We start from the raw sequence: 17,546 nt of genomic DNA on the forward strand, positions 1-17,546 counted from the left end.
TTGCTCAGGTCTTTTCTTGTTTCGTTCAAGTCCTGTAAAATAGCCAAACGATCTTTGATATCAAAGCATTTTTCTTTAACCACTGAAGTTTGACTATCGAGGTCCTGGATTAACATTCTAGTCCCAAACAATAGTTCGTACGGACTGAGACCTCTCAGAGAATTTCTTGGCAGATTGTTAAGACTACGTTGGACACTTATTAAATGTTTGACCCACCCATCTCCCGAACCTAATACCTTTGCCATTATAGATTGCTCTATGCCTTGGTTTTTTCTTTACACTATCCCGTTTCCCTCAGGAAGGAAGTGAGAAGAGTCCCGCAATGCAATGCTCATGCTGGCCATGCCCCCCCCATAAGCTCGAGAGCTAAAGGCAGGACATTGGTCAGAACGTAGCATGCTCCTAGCGTATATGCCATTATAGACTCGCAAATCTTTGTATAGCAGTTCAGACGTCAGCCGAGAGCTGTGGTCTACATTTTAAGTGAAAATAGTCTCTACATGTTAATATGACGCATTATTCATACTGGGTATTTTATGTCGATAGCCTAATCCTTTATTGAGCGAAACGCCATGGCAATACACCGTCTCGGTCACCACTGCGATCTCTGTTGCAGTTTGGACAGTTTCTTGCGAATAGGTGATGTTCCAGGCTCATTCCTGGCCCCCAGTATGTTGATTGTAATTCTTCCAGAGATTCCTTAAGTTTAAGGTGTCTAAGACCCTCACCCATATGTGCGTCTGCTATTAACAAGACTCTCCTGTTCATGTTTAGAATTACTCTATCCCCCACTCCAGGGATTCGAGCAAAAGGAACGGAGTTTGCATCAATTATGTATGTATAACTGAGTGGATACATGATGGGTAGCGATGAGTAGTCGCCTTTTGATGACGTTTTTACCGCCAGCATTGTTTCCCCGTCAATGTATTTTACTGAACGCTTTTTTGTAGCTACGGAAGCAGATTTAGTTGTTTCCGCTGTGGCTGTCTCAGCCAATGAATTCCCTGCAACGTGAACGCCATCACGCTGATGACTCAGTGAGTGTATCACGCGAGTCTTTGGTAGTTCATTCTTTAAAAGAACTATTTGTTCCCAAAGCAATTTTTGCTTTATAGTTGCACCTGTGTCATCTTTGAAACCGTTTTGAATCCATTTCTGTAAATCGTTATTGTATGATTTGACGCAGTAATATGAATCGCACACTATTAGTGTCGGGAATTCGCGATCGGCATTATCTAGCGCCATTTTTAATGCTATTATTTCAGTTTGTTCTGAATTATTTTCCACTGAGTGTGTTTTTGTAAACAGAGGTCTCAATTTACCTCCTCGTCACACGTCTTTTACAATCTCGCATGTGGCGTTGTATGCTTGCTCTCCCCAAACTGAGGGTTGAGCTTGTCCGTCTGTATGTATTATACAGGCGTACTGTCGTATGGGCAGAATGTCGATTGGCAAAGGATATTCTCTTTCATATTCTAGATTTTTCAATTTTTTCATTTCCGGGTCAAAATAGTATTTCACTCTGTCTGTAGCAAGAGAATCTTCCCATTGCATCCATTTTGGATTTAGTGCCATTGTAGGTAAATTACATGGGCTTGTTAATGCCTCAAAGGCTGATTCTGCTGTTCTGACTGTAATCCGTCTGCCGTCAGCTTGGTATCTTTCTCTTGCTACAGCGGTTTGGACCGCATGAACAATGTTTTCCTTAATGCTGAATGTTTTTTCAGATTCTGTGTATAAATGTGATTTGTATGCTATTGGCACCGTTTCTCCCTCATTAGAGGTTAGGTATGTGAATCCGCATCTTCCTGGGATGACTCGGATTACAAGGTTGCGTGTTATCGCATGTTTGTAGTTTTGTTTTAACTAACATGTCTGTTTGTAAAGATCTCAAAATTTCTGTGTGTTTTTGAGTCCAATTGATTCTTTTAAAATTTGGTTTTATTAGATCATAGAAGGGTTTAACCCTCTCTGCATAATTTATAATGTAAGTTCTTCCGAAATTCAGGAAACCTAGAATGGATTGCAAGTTTCAGTGTTCTAGGTGCTTGGATTACAGCACATTTCTCTAGGAAATAGTCAGCCAGGCTTTTGCCTTCACTTGATAATTCATATCCTAAAAATAGGACAGTCAGATGGGCAATTCTTGACTTTTTGAAGTTGAATTTGTAACCCTCTGCTGCGAACCCAAGTATTATGGTGTTCACTCTTTTCAAGTGAGTATCCAAGTCATCATCTGTTAGATAGATGTCGTCGACATAAGATAATGCCTCATCATCATATATTTGTAGTAACTCTGTTACTCTTGCTGAGAATAATCCTGGGCTGTTCTTGAACCCTTGGGGCAAACAACAGAAATTTTTCTGCGAGCCATTTATTGAGAAAGCGGTCAAATATCTGCTTTCTGGTGCTATATTTTGACAAAAGAATCCATTAGAGATGTCTTATGTTGTTTTATATTTTTTGCGCACTATGCTACTCATTAGTGCGGCACTGTGTGAGATTTGTACTGCAAACGTGTTGCAGCATGAGTTAAGGTGTCTGTAGTCCAAAACTAGACGATATGAATCATCTGGTTTGGAGACAGGAAACAAAGGATTTTTCATTTGTGAGGTGCATGTTTCAATCACCCCCTGGTATTCAAGTTGATCTAAGATCTCCCTGGCCTGTTTTTTAGCTTCTTGCTTAATTGGGTACTGCCTCTGTGCAGTTGGTTGAGATTTTAACTGGATCTTGTGAGGAGGAGAGTCCTTATCCCATCCCACATGGTTTTTATATAATGCAGGAGCTTGGGCTACTGCCCACTTTCTTGCAAGTGTATATTTTTTATGAATTGGAATATGATTTGAGAAGGCAGGCATAATCATTTCTTCGCCATGAGGGCACTCCCTGACAAACTCTGGTGGCCAGTCTTTTTCAGCTAGAAGGATGTCATAGCCCTTGGAGAGATTATCCCAAAATAGACCCCTTATTTTCCTAGTCTTATCTCCCTCTATACGTAAAGTTATTTCATATATTTTATGAGGTTTGCTAACTCTGGTATCTGCAGTTTCCACTTGAATGTATTCATTCGTGTCCACTGTCTCCAGATGATTCATCAGGCTCTTGCGAGCTATGCTCACTTCTGCTGCGCTGTCTAGCATTGTCTGAGCCCACTCTCCGTTTTTCAGCTGAGTCCTCAGGATCCTCGGCATGTTTGATTATTTTAATGCTGGCTACCTTCTTCTTTGGAAATTGTAACTTTTTACTTTGATGAGCAGGTTCTTTGTCTTTGGACTTGACGTGAACTTCCCTGGGTTCTGATCGTCCTCTTCTTTCCGATTTCTGCGAGGAAGTCTGAAAAGATCGAGAGGGACGTATATCAATATCTTGATATCTATCAGGTTTCTTCAAATTATCCCTATTTCTAAGTTTGTATTTTTTCTCAGAGGGCTCCCTCTGGGGAGACTTGTGTCCTTGGTCCGGAGATCTTTCTCTCCGCCGAGGAGACCTTCCTCTGGACTGGAATCTTTTTTCTTTGGGAGTGGATTGTTTATTTCCATCCCAGTTCTTTTTTGAAGTGTTTAGATTATTTTTAATAAATACCTTTTCAGGATTTTCTATTAGTTGGGGTTTCACTGGTTTCCCACCCAAACTATCTCTTCCTAGTTCTTCATAGGATTTTTCTATGATTCTGGCAATTTCAGATGGTTGGTCTGCTATATCTGTTTCCTTCAATCTTTGGCGGATCGCCACATTTGCTGCTTCCCCTTTTATGTTTGCTAGTAATATTGCCGAGACCTGCTTGAAGTCTTTCAGTAATTTCATACCCAGAGTTAAAGCAGGTTCTGGACCCTATTCATTTTGAATCTGTTTTAGCACCTCTGGTATTACCGCCATGGACGGAACACCATGTGTTTTTGTGTAAATGGAAGCAAAGACTGTACCCCAAGTGTCACAGTCCTCCACATGTGGTGCGATCCCCATTGGGAGACAGATAGTCAGAATTCTGTGTTTCTCCACAGGGGTGGTATCTGGAAATACCGCCTCTATTTGAGTTATTTTCTGTGCTAACCAGAATGGAATTTGTTCCCTTTTAATGGGTACTTTACCTAGACAGGACTGTATGTTCTGTGGTGTGATTTTATTTGTGTTCCCCTGATGAGGGGTCAGCTGTGGAATTTTAATAGCTGGTTGGACTGTTGAAGTCCGCATTACATATTGGACTAGTTGTCTGTGTATTTTAAATCAGTTGTTTTAACTGTGTTAAAAGTTCTGGTATTGACATTTTTTCAATGTCTGGATGTGGTGTGTAGCCGGCTAGAACCGGCCACGTTGCTCCTGGTCTACCTAGTGGACCGAGCCTGGTGATGTGATTATTATGTTTTAGGGCGCCTTTAAACCAGAGCAGGTGCTCTTGGTATTTGAGTGGTATTTCCACCTCCTCGAAAGGGGTGTACTCATCCGGTGGTTCCTCTATTTTGTAATAGTGGAACTCCTTTGTTACAGCGTTCGCTGCTGGAAAGTTTATCCATGAATAGAATACCTCTGTCTGCCGATATTCATGTGCCTCAATTACGAATATGACTGTACCACCTCTTGATGTCAGTCCATTTTCTATAAGTTTTAAAGTTATAGTTTTTCTTATGCTGACCGGGATGAGTATTGCATCCGGGTCTTGCTGTAGGAGACTTGTGTCTTCCGCTAGGAGTTGAGCTGCTAATCTAGCTGTCTCCTATCTCCTTCACCGTCTGACATTTTACTGACAGGAAGGTTTTTTGTTGCAGATCAGGTTTCCACGGAAACAAAGATTAGATGCACAATATTTTGGAACTCTGTATCCTTCAACGTTGAATAAACCAAAAACTTTACATAGGAGTCTCCTCCTACTAAGTTTGGCGGATTTAACCTTTCACCCACTCCAGACGTCTTTGGAGTTTTATGGGAAAAAAGGGGTCTGTGTGAAAAAGCACGACTGAGTTACTCTAATGTCTTGCGTTAGATTTATCGCCTATCCAAACCGTTGGGCGCCATGTAGTGTAGTTCCTATTTTCCCAATAGGCTCTGCGCATTGGAATAATATCTTCAATAGTATAGACGTAGGACTGTGGTTAACTAGGTCTTCTACTGACGATATTAGACTTAAAGTTATATGTGCCAGCTAGCTCAGAGTTCACTAGAAACTTTCTTGAATAGGCAAGGAGGAGTTTAACCTCCCTGGATAGACAAGAAGGGATTTAGTTTCTGACAACCATAGAACATGACAACTTTGCTCTCCCCTAATCAAGAGTATATCTCCAGAGTCGTGTGAAAACAAAAGACAACTATTTTACTCAGTCAGTACGTGCATTCTTAGTTTCACCAGTTTGTAGAGAAATAAGAGATGGGCGTGGTTCAATAAAAAGATGTTATTTATTGATCAGTCTCTTTTCTCATACAAGAGAAATGAATCGCTATTATTGCAATACTTATAGTTAAGTAAAGTGCATACAGTAAAAACAGAATTATAAAATACTGTAAAAGCATTTATATGGTTTCTTAGCCATATGATACTTAAAATGGATAAAAGATATACATACATATATACATTGACTAATCGTTCTCGACTGGTGCTTCTAACTACGCCTACCCCGGTGTACCTGACCTGAGCCTAATACGTGGGAGGGAGTAAGTAAGTAGCAGTTTAAGTTAAGTTTCTTTTGCCAAGGATCTGACTCAAGAATTCTCTGTAAGGGGTTAGTCAGTTCAGTACCTGGGATTTAGAAGGCTGGAGGGTTGGTATCTCTGTCTCAGGACTCGATATCCCAGTCACCCGCGAGGGCGGCTGGAAACGCCGGAGGCTGGATTTCTTGGCAGGAGAAAAGGCAGCGTCTCTCTCAGCGCGTCAAAGAGGGAGGGGCAGTGTCCGTGGGCTTTCTGCATCAGCTGGGCTCTCCGGCAAGTAGCGCTGCTCCAAGCTCGTCACCACCGTGTCTTAGCTTAGGGCAGCGTCGGTATATTTATACCTGAAAGGTGCCGTGTTTGACGTAAGGATGGACATAAGACGTCAGCAAGAATGTCATAAGGACTGGTCGTTCTTACATTCTTTGCAGGAGTTCTCGAGCGAAATCAAAACAATAGCTGCGGGGAATTTCCCAGGTCTGCTGGAGGTTTGATTTGTTTTGAGAACTCGGTGTGCTTTCTAGGGGGCTGGAGGGATAGTGCTTGCTTAATGTGACAGCATGCGCTATGACCTAATCTGAAAACGGGTTTCTGTGCCGGTGTATGGACATTAGTGAATTAATAACCGGACAAGGGTCAGAAATAGGAGTATCAATATAGGTTCCTAGATAAACACACTACAAGGCCTCCGCCCAAAAGATTATTGGGACCCACTAGTGCAATACTTAAGGGCTGTGGAACCGGACAACTAAAATACCACATTGGCCTCTTACTTGACAATGAGCTGATGATACAGCACATTAAGGATTGTAAATGAAAGTCCAAATGCTAGATTGTAAGCTATACTTGTGCTGTGTCTATTTTGGATGTGAACGTCATGAATGTATGGAGAAATTGTAACATGTGACCTACGTACATGCTGTGGACCTCTGAACTATTGTATATTAGCAACTGTATGTGTACCATGGAAACTGTATATTATACTTCACCGGTTTAAATAAAAAAAAATGTTTTAAAAAAGCTTTGAACGCTTTACTGTGGTTAGCTATCTGGTTAAAGCCAAAACCAATTTGAGTCACTAGCCGAAAGACAGGCAGGTAGGCCTGCCTCACACTAATGCAGGTCTTCATGTGTATTGATGTCGATATCATCACACAGAACAGCTATGTGACCAAAACCAATAGATAAGATGGCGAAATTCTGCATTAAACAGGTTTTAGCAAAATTATATATAATTGTGTTTGAACAAATATATTTGTATACACACACAGTTGTTTAGAAGGGGTGAAACGTCAACAGCAGTAGGGTATGGGGTAGTAACCATCTCCTGAAAAAATACCACTATAGTAGTTTCATACCAGTGGCACCCAATAATAAAAAGAAAATAGGATTGCAAATTAGTTCAAAGTGTTTGTTTGAATAGTGGAGAAGTGTGGCTCACTGGTTAGAGGAGGCAGACCCTGAAGCAGAGGTCAGACCGGGACCAGGGTTCAATTCCCGACGCGGCAGGGTCTTGAGCCCAAATATCCACGGACTCGATAATTCTCGTTTCGGTGCCTACTCGAGTCATGGGTTCACACTCTGCAGCTCCGGGCATTAGCTTGCTTAATCTCCACTACGGCCCCCCTGCGGCGGGATGCCTGGCTTTCACCTTGGGGATGCCCAGTTCAGGTATCTCACAGGGAAAAGCCAGGACGGGTTCCCAAGGCAAGCGCCGAGATGCCTACAGGTAATCGAGCGCTATATAAGAACGCATAATAATAATAATAAATATGCTTGAGCCCACCCTGGTTTTAGCAACTGAGGTGCAACTGGATGATGAAGCATAACACCAACAGGGTGTGTGAGGATACATGAAGAATAAGCATTAGCGCTCTTTTAAAGGAAAGGATGGTAGTTTAAATAAGAGAAGGGGTGGTAGGATACTTTTTTGTTACATGGCAAGGGGCAAACATTACTACCTGTAGGCTGATAACTAAGCACAAGAGCACTTTGATACTCTTGCTCAAATAGTTAAAATTACTCGAAAGTAGGTGGGATACTAAATTAAAGTTAGTGCTAAACAGTAGTACACTACAGTAAAACTCACAATGTTACAATTGTACCAAACCTGCTCCCTTGAGTGTACCATTTGCTATAGGTCAGCTCTGAATAGTTCCAAACAGATCATTACACACACGGGAAAGTATATATTTTATGACCAACAGCTGGGTGACTAAACCATAACAAGTGGCAAAGCTATGTCTTGCATTTGAAAGGAGTTGTCATGTTGGCTAACCGCATCGGCATAAAGAAAAAAACGTTTTAAATAAGAAATGTAATGGCTGCCGCATGCTTGACAATGTAAACGTTACATGCATCACCATGCATGCGCACATATGCATCATGATACTATTCATTTACCGTTCGGAGACACTAGGCACCCATCTTGGAACAGTAAATCAATCAATAAAACGTATGAGGAAGCACATTATAACAAAAGGAGAGGCCTGTTAGCAAGTCCTAGCTGCCAAGCAAAAACACTTGGAATAGAAGCCAAAGAGAAAAAAAAAAAAAAAAAAGGGTGGTTTGGAAGAATCAGAAGGAGTGCAGCAACATGGTAAGTACGGGGGTAAAGGTAGATGCGATTGGTGGTGGAAGCCGTACAAAAGGGAGAAAAGAAAATTAATGCATGCAATGGAAGGTTATATGAAAAAAATTGCTGAATGAGAGTAGTGGAATTATACAAACCATTCAATCAAAAAAGGATGGCAAAGAAGCTCTGCTCCCAAATTTAGAGGGATCAAACACTGTAGCATGAAGGAAATCACAGTGTATGAAGCAAGCATTAGAGATTCACAAGAAAGATCGCCATTATTAAGTAATGGGCTGACTCATGGCCAACTCTTTAAGTATCGGTATTGTACAAAATAGGTCTTTCAACAAACAGTTAAACATGTACACAGATGAGACCTAAAAAAACAACTTCCACATGAATAACTTTAGCTGAAGCCTTCCCCTAAAAGCATACCTCTAGCACAACTGATTGCAATTATGTAACTGGTTCCTTGGTGACCAACATCAAACTACTCTCAAAACTTAATCTGAACAGGTATGTAACAGCTGGTTTATGTTCTCCGTACAAATACTGTACATTTTAGAAAAGTAATGAGATTCGGGGATGTCACACACAATACAGATGGTTGAAATCAAAAGCCTATATCGGCAAATTTCAAACATTTCAAATCCTTTAACTTCAAATCAAGTGACATCACAAAGTAATGTAGTCCACAAATAAGACGAACTCAGGGTAAAATCCTACATGAATACTGAAGAAAAAAAAATCTAACAAAAACAGCGAGTCAGCCAGATCCCAGAATGCACTAAGAAATAACAAAAGTATGTGATTACTGAACGATCCAACCACGAGCAGGCATGTCACTGACGCCACCATTTTAGTGATCATGGATTAAGATTGCGGTTACCACTTTATGGAACTCTTTTGCATAGGAAACAGCCAAAAATCACTAGTTTACATGATGTTTTATTTATTAAAATGATAGTTTATCTATAAAAATGTAAAAAATTTAATGTACAAAAAAAGGCTTGGCTTACAAATTGGACAGTGATGTGCCTTCAGGAGTATAGAATTCATATGGCCTGATTCCCAGGACAGTTTGGGCCCAAGGCCAACAGGTTTTCATATTTATTTGTTTAAATTGTTCACTAATACAAAATATCTCACTATCAGTGAAACAACCCTATGGGAAATAAGTACTTTGAACCCAGCTTGCATTACTGACAGTTTGTAGTGTAAACACGAGAACAATCCACTGCAGGGGCCCCACCAATCTTGCCTTCACCATAACTTCAACCTATGAGGAACTATGATTGACTCCCACCTCCCAACCATGATCACCATCTTCATTCAGAGTGAAACCTTTCCAGATAACTGGAAACATGTAGAAATTACAGCTCTACTAAAAAGGGTAAAAAAAAAAATTAAATGGGGGACCCAAAAGAGAATCATCAACTACAGACCCATCTCACTCCTACCCTGCCTATCCATAGTTATGGAAAAAGCGATCAACAAACTACTCTCCAACCATCTCCAACACCACCACCTACTAGACATCTTGCAGTCTGGGTTCCGCAATTACCACAACATGGAAGTCACTCATCACAACAGACAACATTCGGAGCATCATGGACGAAAGAAAAACCGCCGCACTAGTACTACTTGACCACTCTGCAGCCTTTAATACAGTCTCCCAAAGCACCCTCATTACAAGACTCCACAACTCCAGAATACATGGACCCGCCCTGGCTGGCCTCATTTCTCTCAAACAGGATCCAGCAAATCAGGCTCCTGCCCTCCATCACGAAACCAAGAAACTCATATGCAAGTACCTCAAGGATTATCACTGAGCCCTACCTACCCTCTTCAACATCTACATGGCGTTGCTCGCCCATGTTATAAGATCTCAAGGAATCAACATTGTTTGCTACACAGACGAAACCCAGCTCATACTCTCTCACAGACAACAACCATGCCACCATGACCAACATCAACACCTGCAGCAAACTGGATGAAACAGAAATGCCGGAAGCTCAACACAGATAAAACTGAAGTCCTGATCTGCGGAAACAAGAGCTCCTCCTCCTGATGACCACCCCCCATGCCAAAAACTTGTGTCATCTTTGACGACAGACTAATGATGGTCAAACAAGTGAAGACCGTCACATTCTTTTACTTCTACAGCCTACCTATACTCTGCAAAATATTTAATTGGCTTTCCACAGAAACCAGGCGGCCCAGTCACCCAGGCACTCATCACCAACTGACTAGACTACGGCAACACACTATGCCAGCATCACAAATCAGCTTTTTACAAAGACTCCAGATCACCCAGAACATCGCTAAACTCATCCTCTGCATCCCCTGCAATGTACACATCACACCCCACCTCAGAGAGCTACACTGTCTATCAATTCAGAAGCAGTGTGAATTCCAACTGCTCACCCACTGATGCAAAGCCCTCCACAACATTCGACCTGCCAACCTCAACTTCATTTGCTCCAGACCCTGGCTACCACTCGGGTAATATTCACACTCAACAAATCCTTAAAGCATAACAAGATGTATTCACGTTTGCAAAACGTAATAATTTTAGGCTACTGACAATGCTTCCCGATTGTATGCAAAAACATGCACAAGCCTGAAAGCAAGACAGTTGATTGCTTACTTTCAAAATAAAATGCGCATAAAAAGAAACTGCTAAACTATTGTGCAACTTCAGATTCGGTTTCTTCGAGTAATCATATAATAAAAACGTATTAGATGCATAATACTACATATAGGAATTAAAAATCAGCATAACACATTGTGGGCAACATAAAAACACACAGGGAACCCAAATCCTTTAGGTCAAAAAAATGCCTGCGAGTTATAGGTCCTTAAATTGCTGCATATTCATGAATTTCAGGAATTCACACGCTTTTACAGGAGAAATCGGCGTCAAGAACGTGCTTTGAGCAAAAGTCTGTATTCTCCGCCCTAGGAAAAACGTAAATTCCTGCTTTGGACAGGCAACAACAGGTCTTTTTCATCTATGCACCCAAGATATGGAACAACATCCCTTTATCCATCAGGACTGACCCAACGCTGCTCCAGTTTAGGAAAGAGTTCAAGACACCTCTATAAAGAACTCTACATCATTATGCATTAACTATCTAAAACTCAGCTAGCTCTCCCTTTTGCTTGCAGATTTTAAACGTGCCTTGGACCATTAAGCACCTAACATAGTGCCAAGTGAGAGATATAAGTCCTTCATCAAATCAATTCCATTTCAGACAGCTCATATAAACATGTTGCTTTCGACCAATTCAGATAGTCATAAGGGTCTCAGTGAATGCCAGACAAAAATATGCGCACCTCTTAATTCATGAATCTCCCACACCAAAACTATTCAATAAGCAGTTTATGTGTATTAAGCATTGCAAGAACAAAAACAAATTACATGTTGGACTAGGAAGCAAGATCTGGGTCAGTGAGGCACACCCGGAATAGGGTCTCCAGGGGGAAGAGGGCAGTATGCTTACTTCCAAATTATGACTAGTCTTTGAGCTGGAATGGAGCTGGCATCAAATTCATGATTACATAGTGACATGTATTTGTTAAAATATACAACTATAAGTTCCCTATATTCATTCACAACATCTCAGATGGAATGACAGAAGAACTGATGTTGAATTGGCTGACAGAACACAGTAACAATAGTTTCTTGTATAACAGTTGCAAAGCTACATTATTCTTTCAAGTCTACAACATAAACTTACTGTGTTAATAAATGAACAATCACAACCTCCATCCAAAGCATGAATGACAGAAAACCAGTTAACCAAGACTTACAGTGAAGTAATCTCAGAAAACCTCATACAAGGTACATTACAGGTATAAATGTAACATTGTGAATAAGACCACGCTCATCTACCTCCAACATTCCAAGGCACAGACCTCTATAAATATTATGTCACTACAACTCAATACGAATTACATGGAGTTACTTTGGTGCCTACACCTGCAAGACATCTTTAAAACATACAAAATATGTAACTTCTCACTTTCAAAGGACCACTCAGGGAATGTAGTGAATGAAATGAAAACATAGCTTCTAAGACACTGCACAGGCAATAAAGCATCGGAAATTATATAGGAAGGCTTCAGAGTTTTGTTTTTCTCCTCGATTACCTGATAAATCGTGATGAATAAGGTCAGCAAAATTCGGGTCTTCGCCCCACCAAAATATCCACAGCTCTCGACGGCCAGGTCTCTGATCCCTGCGCCAAACACTTAGCACGTCTGCCTTGAGACATCTACTGAAGCTGCTCAGGATGGGATCTTCCTCGGTTACTGGAAAGAGAATGGGCGCTGATGTTGGACCTTGCCATACGTACCGTTTCCATTTAATCCCTGATAAATCCGCCTGCCAGAGAAAACAAACAAAGGTTATTGTTTAAAGTCCATCAAGAAATAAAGTGACTTGAAATTAACGCTTTAATTTACAGTTACGGGTGAAAGGAGTGTACAAAACATCCCATCACAATGCCGCTTTAATTTACAGTTACGGGTGAAAGGAGTGTACAAAACATCCCATCACAATGCATTTGAATAAAAAGTCACTCTTTAACCATACTCTGCATTCAGCAAAACAAATGCCTATGCAATCTCAAATGAAACATACAACAAAAAAACATTACCCACTAGAGTGTTTACAGGACCAACAATATAAAACAGAGCAGTGCACACCAACGTAAAAAGTAAAACAGTGGCTTTATCTGAAGAATGTAGAGTCACTGATAAGTATTAAAACACTCATGTACACAAAATAGATAAATAATCAATTGCCTACTACAGACAACAAACATCGCAGGGAAAAAAACAACTCGCTACTGCCGAGGAGTCCTATTTAGAGAGCTGCCTCCTGAATACAAGTATCGTAAGTGGAGCACTTGACTAATAATTAAAAACAAGAGTCGCCAAAACATGTTACACGTTATTTACATGACTGCTTATCAAGAGGAAGGGCTAGAGAAAAGGGGAAAAAAGAAAAGAAACCACGCAAATCAAACCTAAAATGTTGGGTAGAAATAGGAAGATTGGCTCGAGGGGTTTCTTAGCCAAACAGAAAAAAAAACTATTTACTTGTTGGTACTATTGGTCAGAAAGATGAGATGCTTGGGAGAATCAGATTCCTGGACTAGAATTACTCTGAATGCAACAATAGAGATTTCAATGTGTAACACGGTGCATGCTTAGTAACAGCTGGCATGCTAACACATGGATAGCCTCGGACTTCAGGGAATAGTTGGGACATGTGGAAAACAAGCGCATCTTACTGCACAAGCTTTGGCCGACGGTGAAATAATTTACACCGGAGTAAGACTTACTCCCAGTAACTGATAGTTTACCACACACCTTTCTGGTACAATGAACCTTTCTAATTAAAGACAGGTTCGTCGTCAAATTGTTTGTCCCTTGTGTGGTGGTTAGAATGCAATGCATTTTTCCAGGCCTCTATGAATCACTGACGATCCCTTAACACTAGATTACATGTTCACTGTCAGGGCCTACTGCCCAAACCTGCAAATTCAGTACTCTCGATCTATGTCCGCATTTGACTTGCTAGAAGTAAAATATTAATCCATTTGCCCCTCACAAGCGTAACAAATATGAAGTCAGGTGACCTGCATTTAACTGCCAAAATGTAAACAAGCCGAATATGTGCACGCAGCTTTCCAATACAGAAAACAAATTAGAATGTATTCGCAAAAAAGATATACTACAATTGGACTCCTTGGGTTCACTCGCATGCAAACCTCAAGTAACTCCAACTATTAAATCTTCATTCACAAAAAAAAAAAACACTGCAGAAAACCACCCAATAGGCATACTGCCAATAAAACCATGCTCAAAACAGGCCAGAAAGTTAGTCTCGTTTTGCCAACAATGAATTTACAATAAACATGGCCATTGAAAATGTATTCTTAAAATTCAGGATTGGAATTAGATGGCCATTAAGTGATTAACTATTTTGCAGATTACTGTGAAAGAATTTGGTCAGTCAACAGGTGACAATACAGAGTATGAACCATGGCTTTCAAACTAAGAAGTTAAAAAACCAACAACAACAAAAACGACATAACTGCTACCAGCAGCAACAACAACGTCAAGCGGACCAACATAAGGGTGTTGCTCTGTGAAGTGGACAAGATACAAATACATGTTTCTACATTTGCCCTCAAAACATTGTCCTCTACTCGAATGACAAAACAATAAGGAGTACCAACTAGTCCCCCGTCTCCGATATTTCCCAAATGACAGTGATATAAAGTTGAACGGATCCTGGTTGGTGGTGTTAATCCAGAAATTTTTTAACAGAAGTTAGCGTGTAATGCTTCTTGATTACTTCAAAAATGAAGCGAGAGAAGATAGCAAGCCAAGTTGCCGCTTAACGGGTTTTGAAGGCATAAAGTACAATATGGCAGGTGCTCAGTATAAAATCAAGGAGATGTCAAAACTGAAGAAATCTTCACACAGTTCTCCTAAATGACAGCTACTAACTAATATCGCTACAGATCCAGCCATCATTCATGTAGTATGTTGCATACCAAGACACCAATTAACTTAAGAACGCCACTGCTGCCTCCCACCGAAACATATTCCTCCTCTATACGCCTTCAATAGATGGACACAGCCAAACAGAAGATGACCAGTGTTTGTTGGTTTAGGTAGACTATAGGCTTCTGTCCCACTACCAATGTCAAATAGCTAGAACCAACTCAAGCAGACAAATGGCACAATAGACAAATAGCACAACTGACTATCCAACCAGACTGCACAACAGCATCCACCAAAACGCCTGCCACTATTCCAAAGACGTATGCTAAGGACCCATGAATGCGTGGGATCTCGTCCGCAAAATGCCCCCCACGCCCCCATCTCGTTAGTCGCACAGCTGTTAAGAAACTGTCCCCACACGATCTTCAGCACAACCTGACAAAGTAAGTTGAAATGGAAGACCCACCCAAAGTACCTGCTCCAGACCCCGATCATCAGACAATACAGGTTAAACAGTCCTCCAAGCATACCCATCTAAGAGTGATTATCTTGCAACTGTCGGAGAAAATAACAGCACTTCTAGACGAATTCACGTGTTCGCACTACTCAGCGAGCAGGCATGCTGGTTGTATGAGCTAGGCGTTCCAGATCGCTTAACCAGTTGTCAAGAGCAGCTGCCCCTCTTTTAATCTACTTAGACACAGATTGGAGTGTCGCTCTCCAAAATGTGCAATCACGACAGTCGAGACTCATGTGGGACTGGTCATTAGAAGCGTAGTACCCTACGCTACTCTCAATTCACCAGGCAGATAAAATGTGGAGTGGCAGTCAATCACGCAAGACCCAAAATAGAATAGTTAAGTGTAGGTGGGGCAGGTGTCGATCCCTTCCCAAAGGCTCACCAGGCCACATGGGTTGCCTCGAGAGTAGCCTTTGGTTGTTACGTTAGAACCACAGACATGCTCACTCCCCATGCGACCTCCGTCAGGCTCAACAGGCAGAAGATCCCCCTAAGCTAGACTCAACTAGGTATGGCTCTAAAGTAACCAGGCACAAGAGATCAGAAGAGCAGCAAACAGAATACCCCCGAATCCTGGTAACCCTTCACTTACCAGGCAGAAGAGGTTGGAGTGGCAATCCTCTAGGCTGGCCCCGTTCGGCACGAAGCATGAACTCATCCTTGCCCCTCGGCCTCAGGGCCGCCTCCGGGAACAGTAGAGGCAGCAGCGGAGGGGGTGCCGGCCGCCCATCACAAGGAGCCCCGGGGGCCGAGGTTCCCCCGGGTGGTGGCGTAGATCTCCGAGTAGCCCCCGACGTGGGGGCAACACAAATTCCAGAGAATTGACAGAAAAGAGGAGCCACAAAGGGGAAGGGGTCCAACGCAGACGGGGGTGGCCAGAAGGTGTGCCAGGGGCCCCGTACGGCAACAATAAATTATAACATTAAAAGGTCTGACACCACCAGGGAATGGGGTGTCAGCGAGAAAACTAGAGCACCTTGGCATCCGCTGTAAGCAGACGTAAGAGAACAGAGGGATTCCAACCGCTCCGGTCGCAAGTGGAGGAGTATGGGGGTCCCCGGCCACTGAGGATGGGGGTAAAAGAAGGAGGAGGGACTCCGGGCCTCCACGGCCGCCGCCGTTCCTCAGAGCCGGGTTGCCCCGCACTCCTGCGACCAGGCTTCGCTGCCACTAGGCCTCATATCCGCCGAGGCTGTGTTCCGTGGCCGCCGCTCAGCTTTTAGAGCCACCGGCCGCCTCAGGCAGGCCATCCGCTTCTCATTTTGAATTCACGGATTCCTTTCTTTAATGGCGGCCGCAGGGACGACTCCGGCCTCTCGCACCCCCATTGGCTGGCGGTGAATCACGTGATGTGGATAAGACCGAGGGAGAAGGAAGGCAAGATGAGGGAGGTTGTGATTGTGAGAAGCGACCGCAGGGGGCACAAGCGAGTACCCAGACAGGGCCTGGTAAAGAGTCCTTCTTTTATGTCTACGGTCGCTGGTTTAACTATTTCCAAGTGCGCTCTCTAGAGGTAGGAAGAAGAACAATACTATTTTCCCAAATAGGACACCATTCGTGAAATTGAATCTGTTCCAGGAGCGTACTGTAAGCTACAGAATGTGTTGCTACCTTTCTAAGAAGCAGCACTGGCAAAAGCCTCTAGGTCTCGCCTTTCAAATGCTTTACCTTACCTTTTGCCCTTGCCAGTGTTTTGGTCGATACACTTCCTCATTAACAAAATTAAAAAAAGTTTTTTGCCAATGTGGAACAGTATCAGCAAAAAAACAAGCAATTGCAATGCAATAGGTCTCGCATTAGGAAAGTTTGAGCTATTGGTTTTGTAAATGACACATTTTTTATTTCTGTTTTGTTTTTGAAAATAAAATTAATAGCTTTGTCATTTACAATGCCAATAGTTATAACTTTCGCAAATGTGACACCTATAGCATTTGTAATGCAATATGTGTTGTATTAACGTGACTTACATGTATTGATATTACAAATAACAATGGCTTTTCATTTTTTTCAATAATTAATACTTAAATACAAGTTATTGTAATTTATAATGGCAAGTTTTGGAAATAACTTTTGTGAAGATTATGTTCAGTGTATTTTATTGTGACGAAAATCCAAGAACAGAAGTGAAATATTAACATCTTTTTTTTACATTTGTTATAAAGCTTGAAAACATTGAGAGAACATATTTGAACCAGGTGTTGTTGAATGGTTGCACAGATTGATGCTGTGGTGGCGCTGAGTGATGTTGTGATGGCGAACAAGTGATGCTGTGGCGTTCAGTGATGC

At 41.8% G+C, this 17,546-nt stretch overlaps 1 protein-coding gene across 1 annotated transcript in view; it reads right to left on the reverse strand.

Moving 5' to 3' along the window:
- Nucleotides 1-16,615, reverse strand: part of MED13 (mediator complex subunit 13) — a 1,439,203-nt gene extending 1,422,588 nt beyond the window's left edge. The window contains exons 1-2 of the mRNA XM_078679821.1: nucleotides 15,853-16,615; nucleotides 12,371-12,605 (exon numbers count right to left, since the gene is read on the reverse strand). Coding sequence (XP_078535947.1) covers nucleotides 12,371-12,605; nucleotides 15,853-15,918 — 301 coding nt within the window. The 5' untranslated portion in view covers nucleotides 15,919-16,615. The remainder of the gene's footprint in view (nucleotides 1-12,370; nucleotides 12,606-15,852) is intronic.
- Nucleotides 16,616-17,546: the final 931 nt, after the last annotated feature.

The sequence above is a fragment of the Lissotriton helveticus genome, chromosome 3_1 (genome assembly GCF_964261635.1).
Source record: "Lissotriton helveticus chromosome 3_1, aLisHel1.1, whole genome shotgun sequence".
Classification (NCBI taxonomy): Eukaryota; Metazoa; Chordata; class Amphibia; order Caudata; family Salamandridae; genus Lissotriton; species Lissotriton helveticus.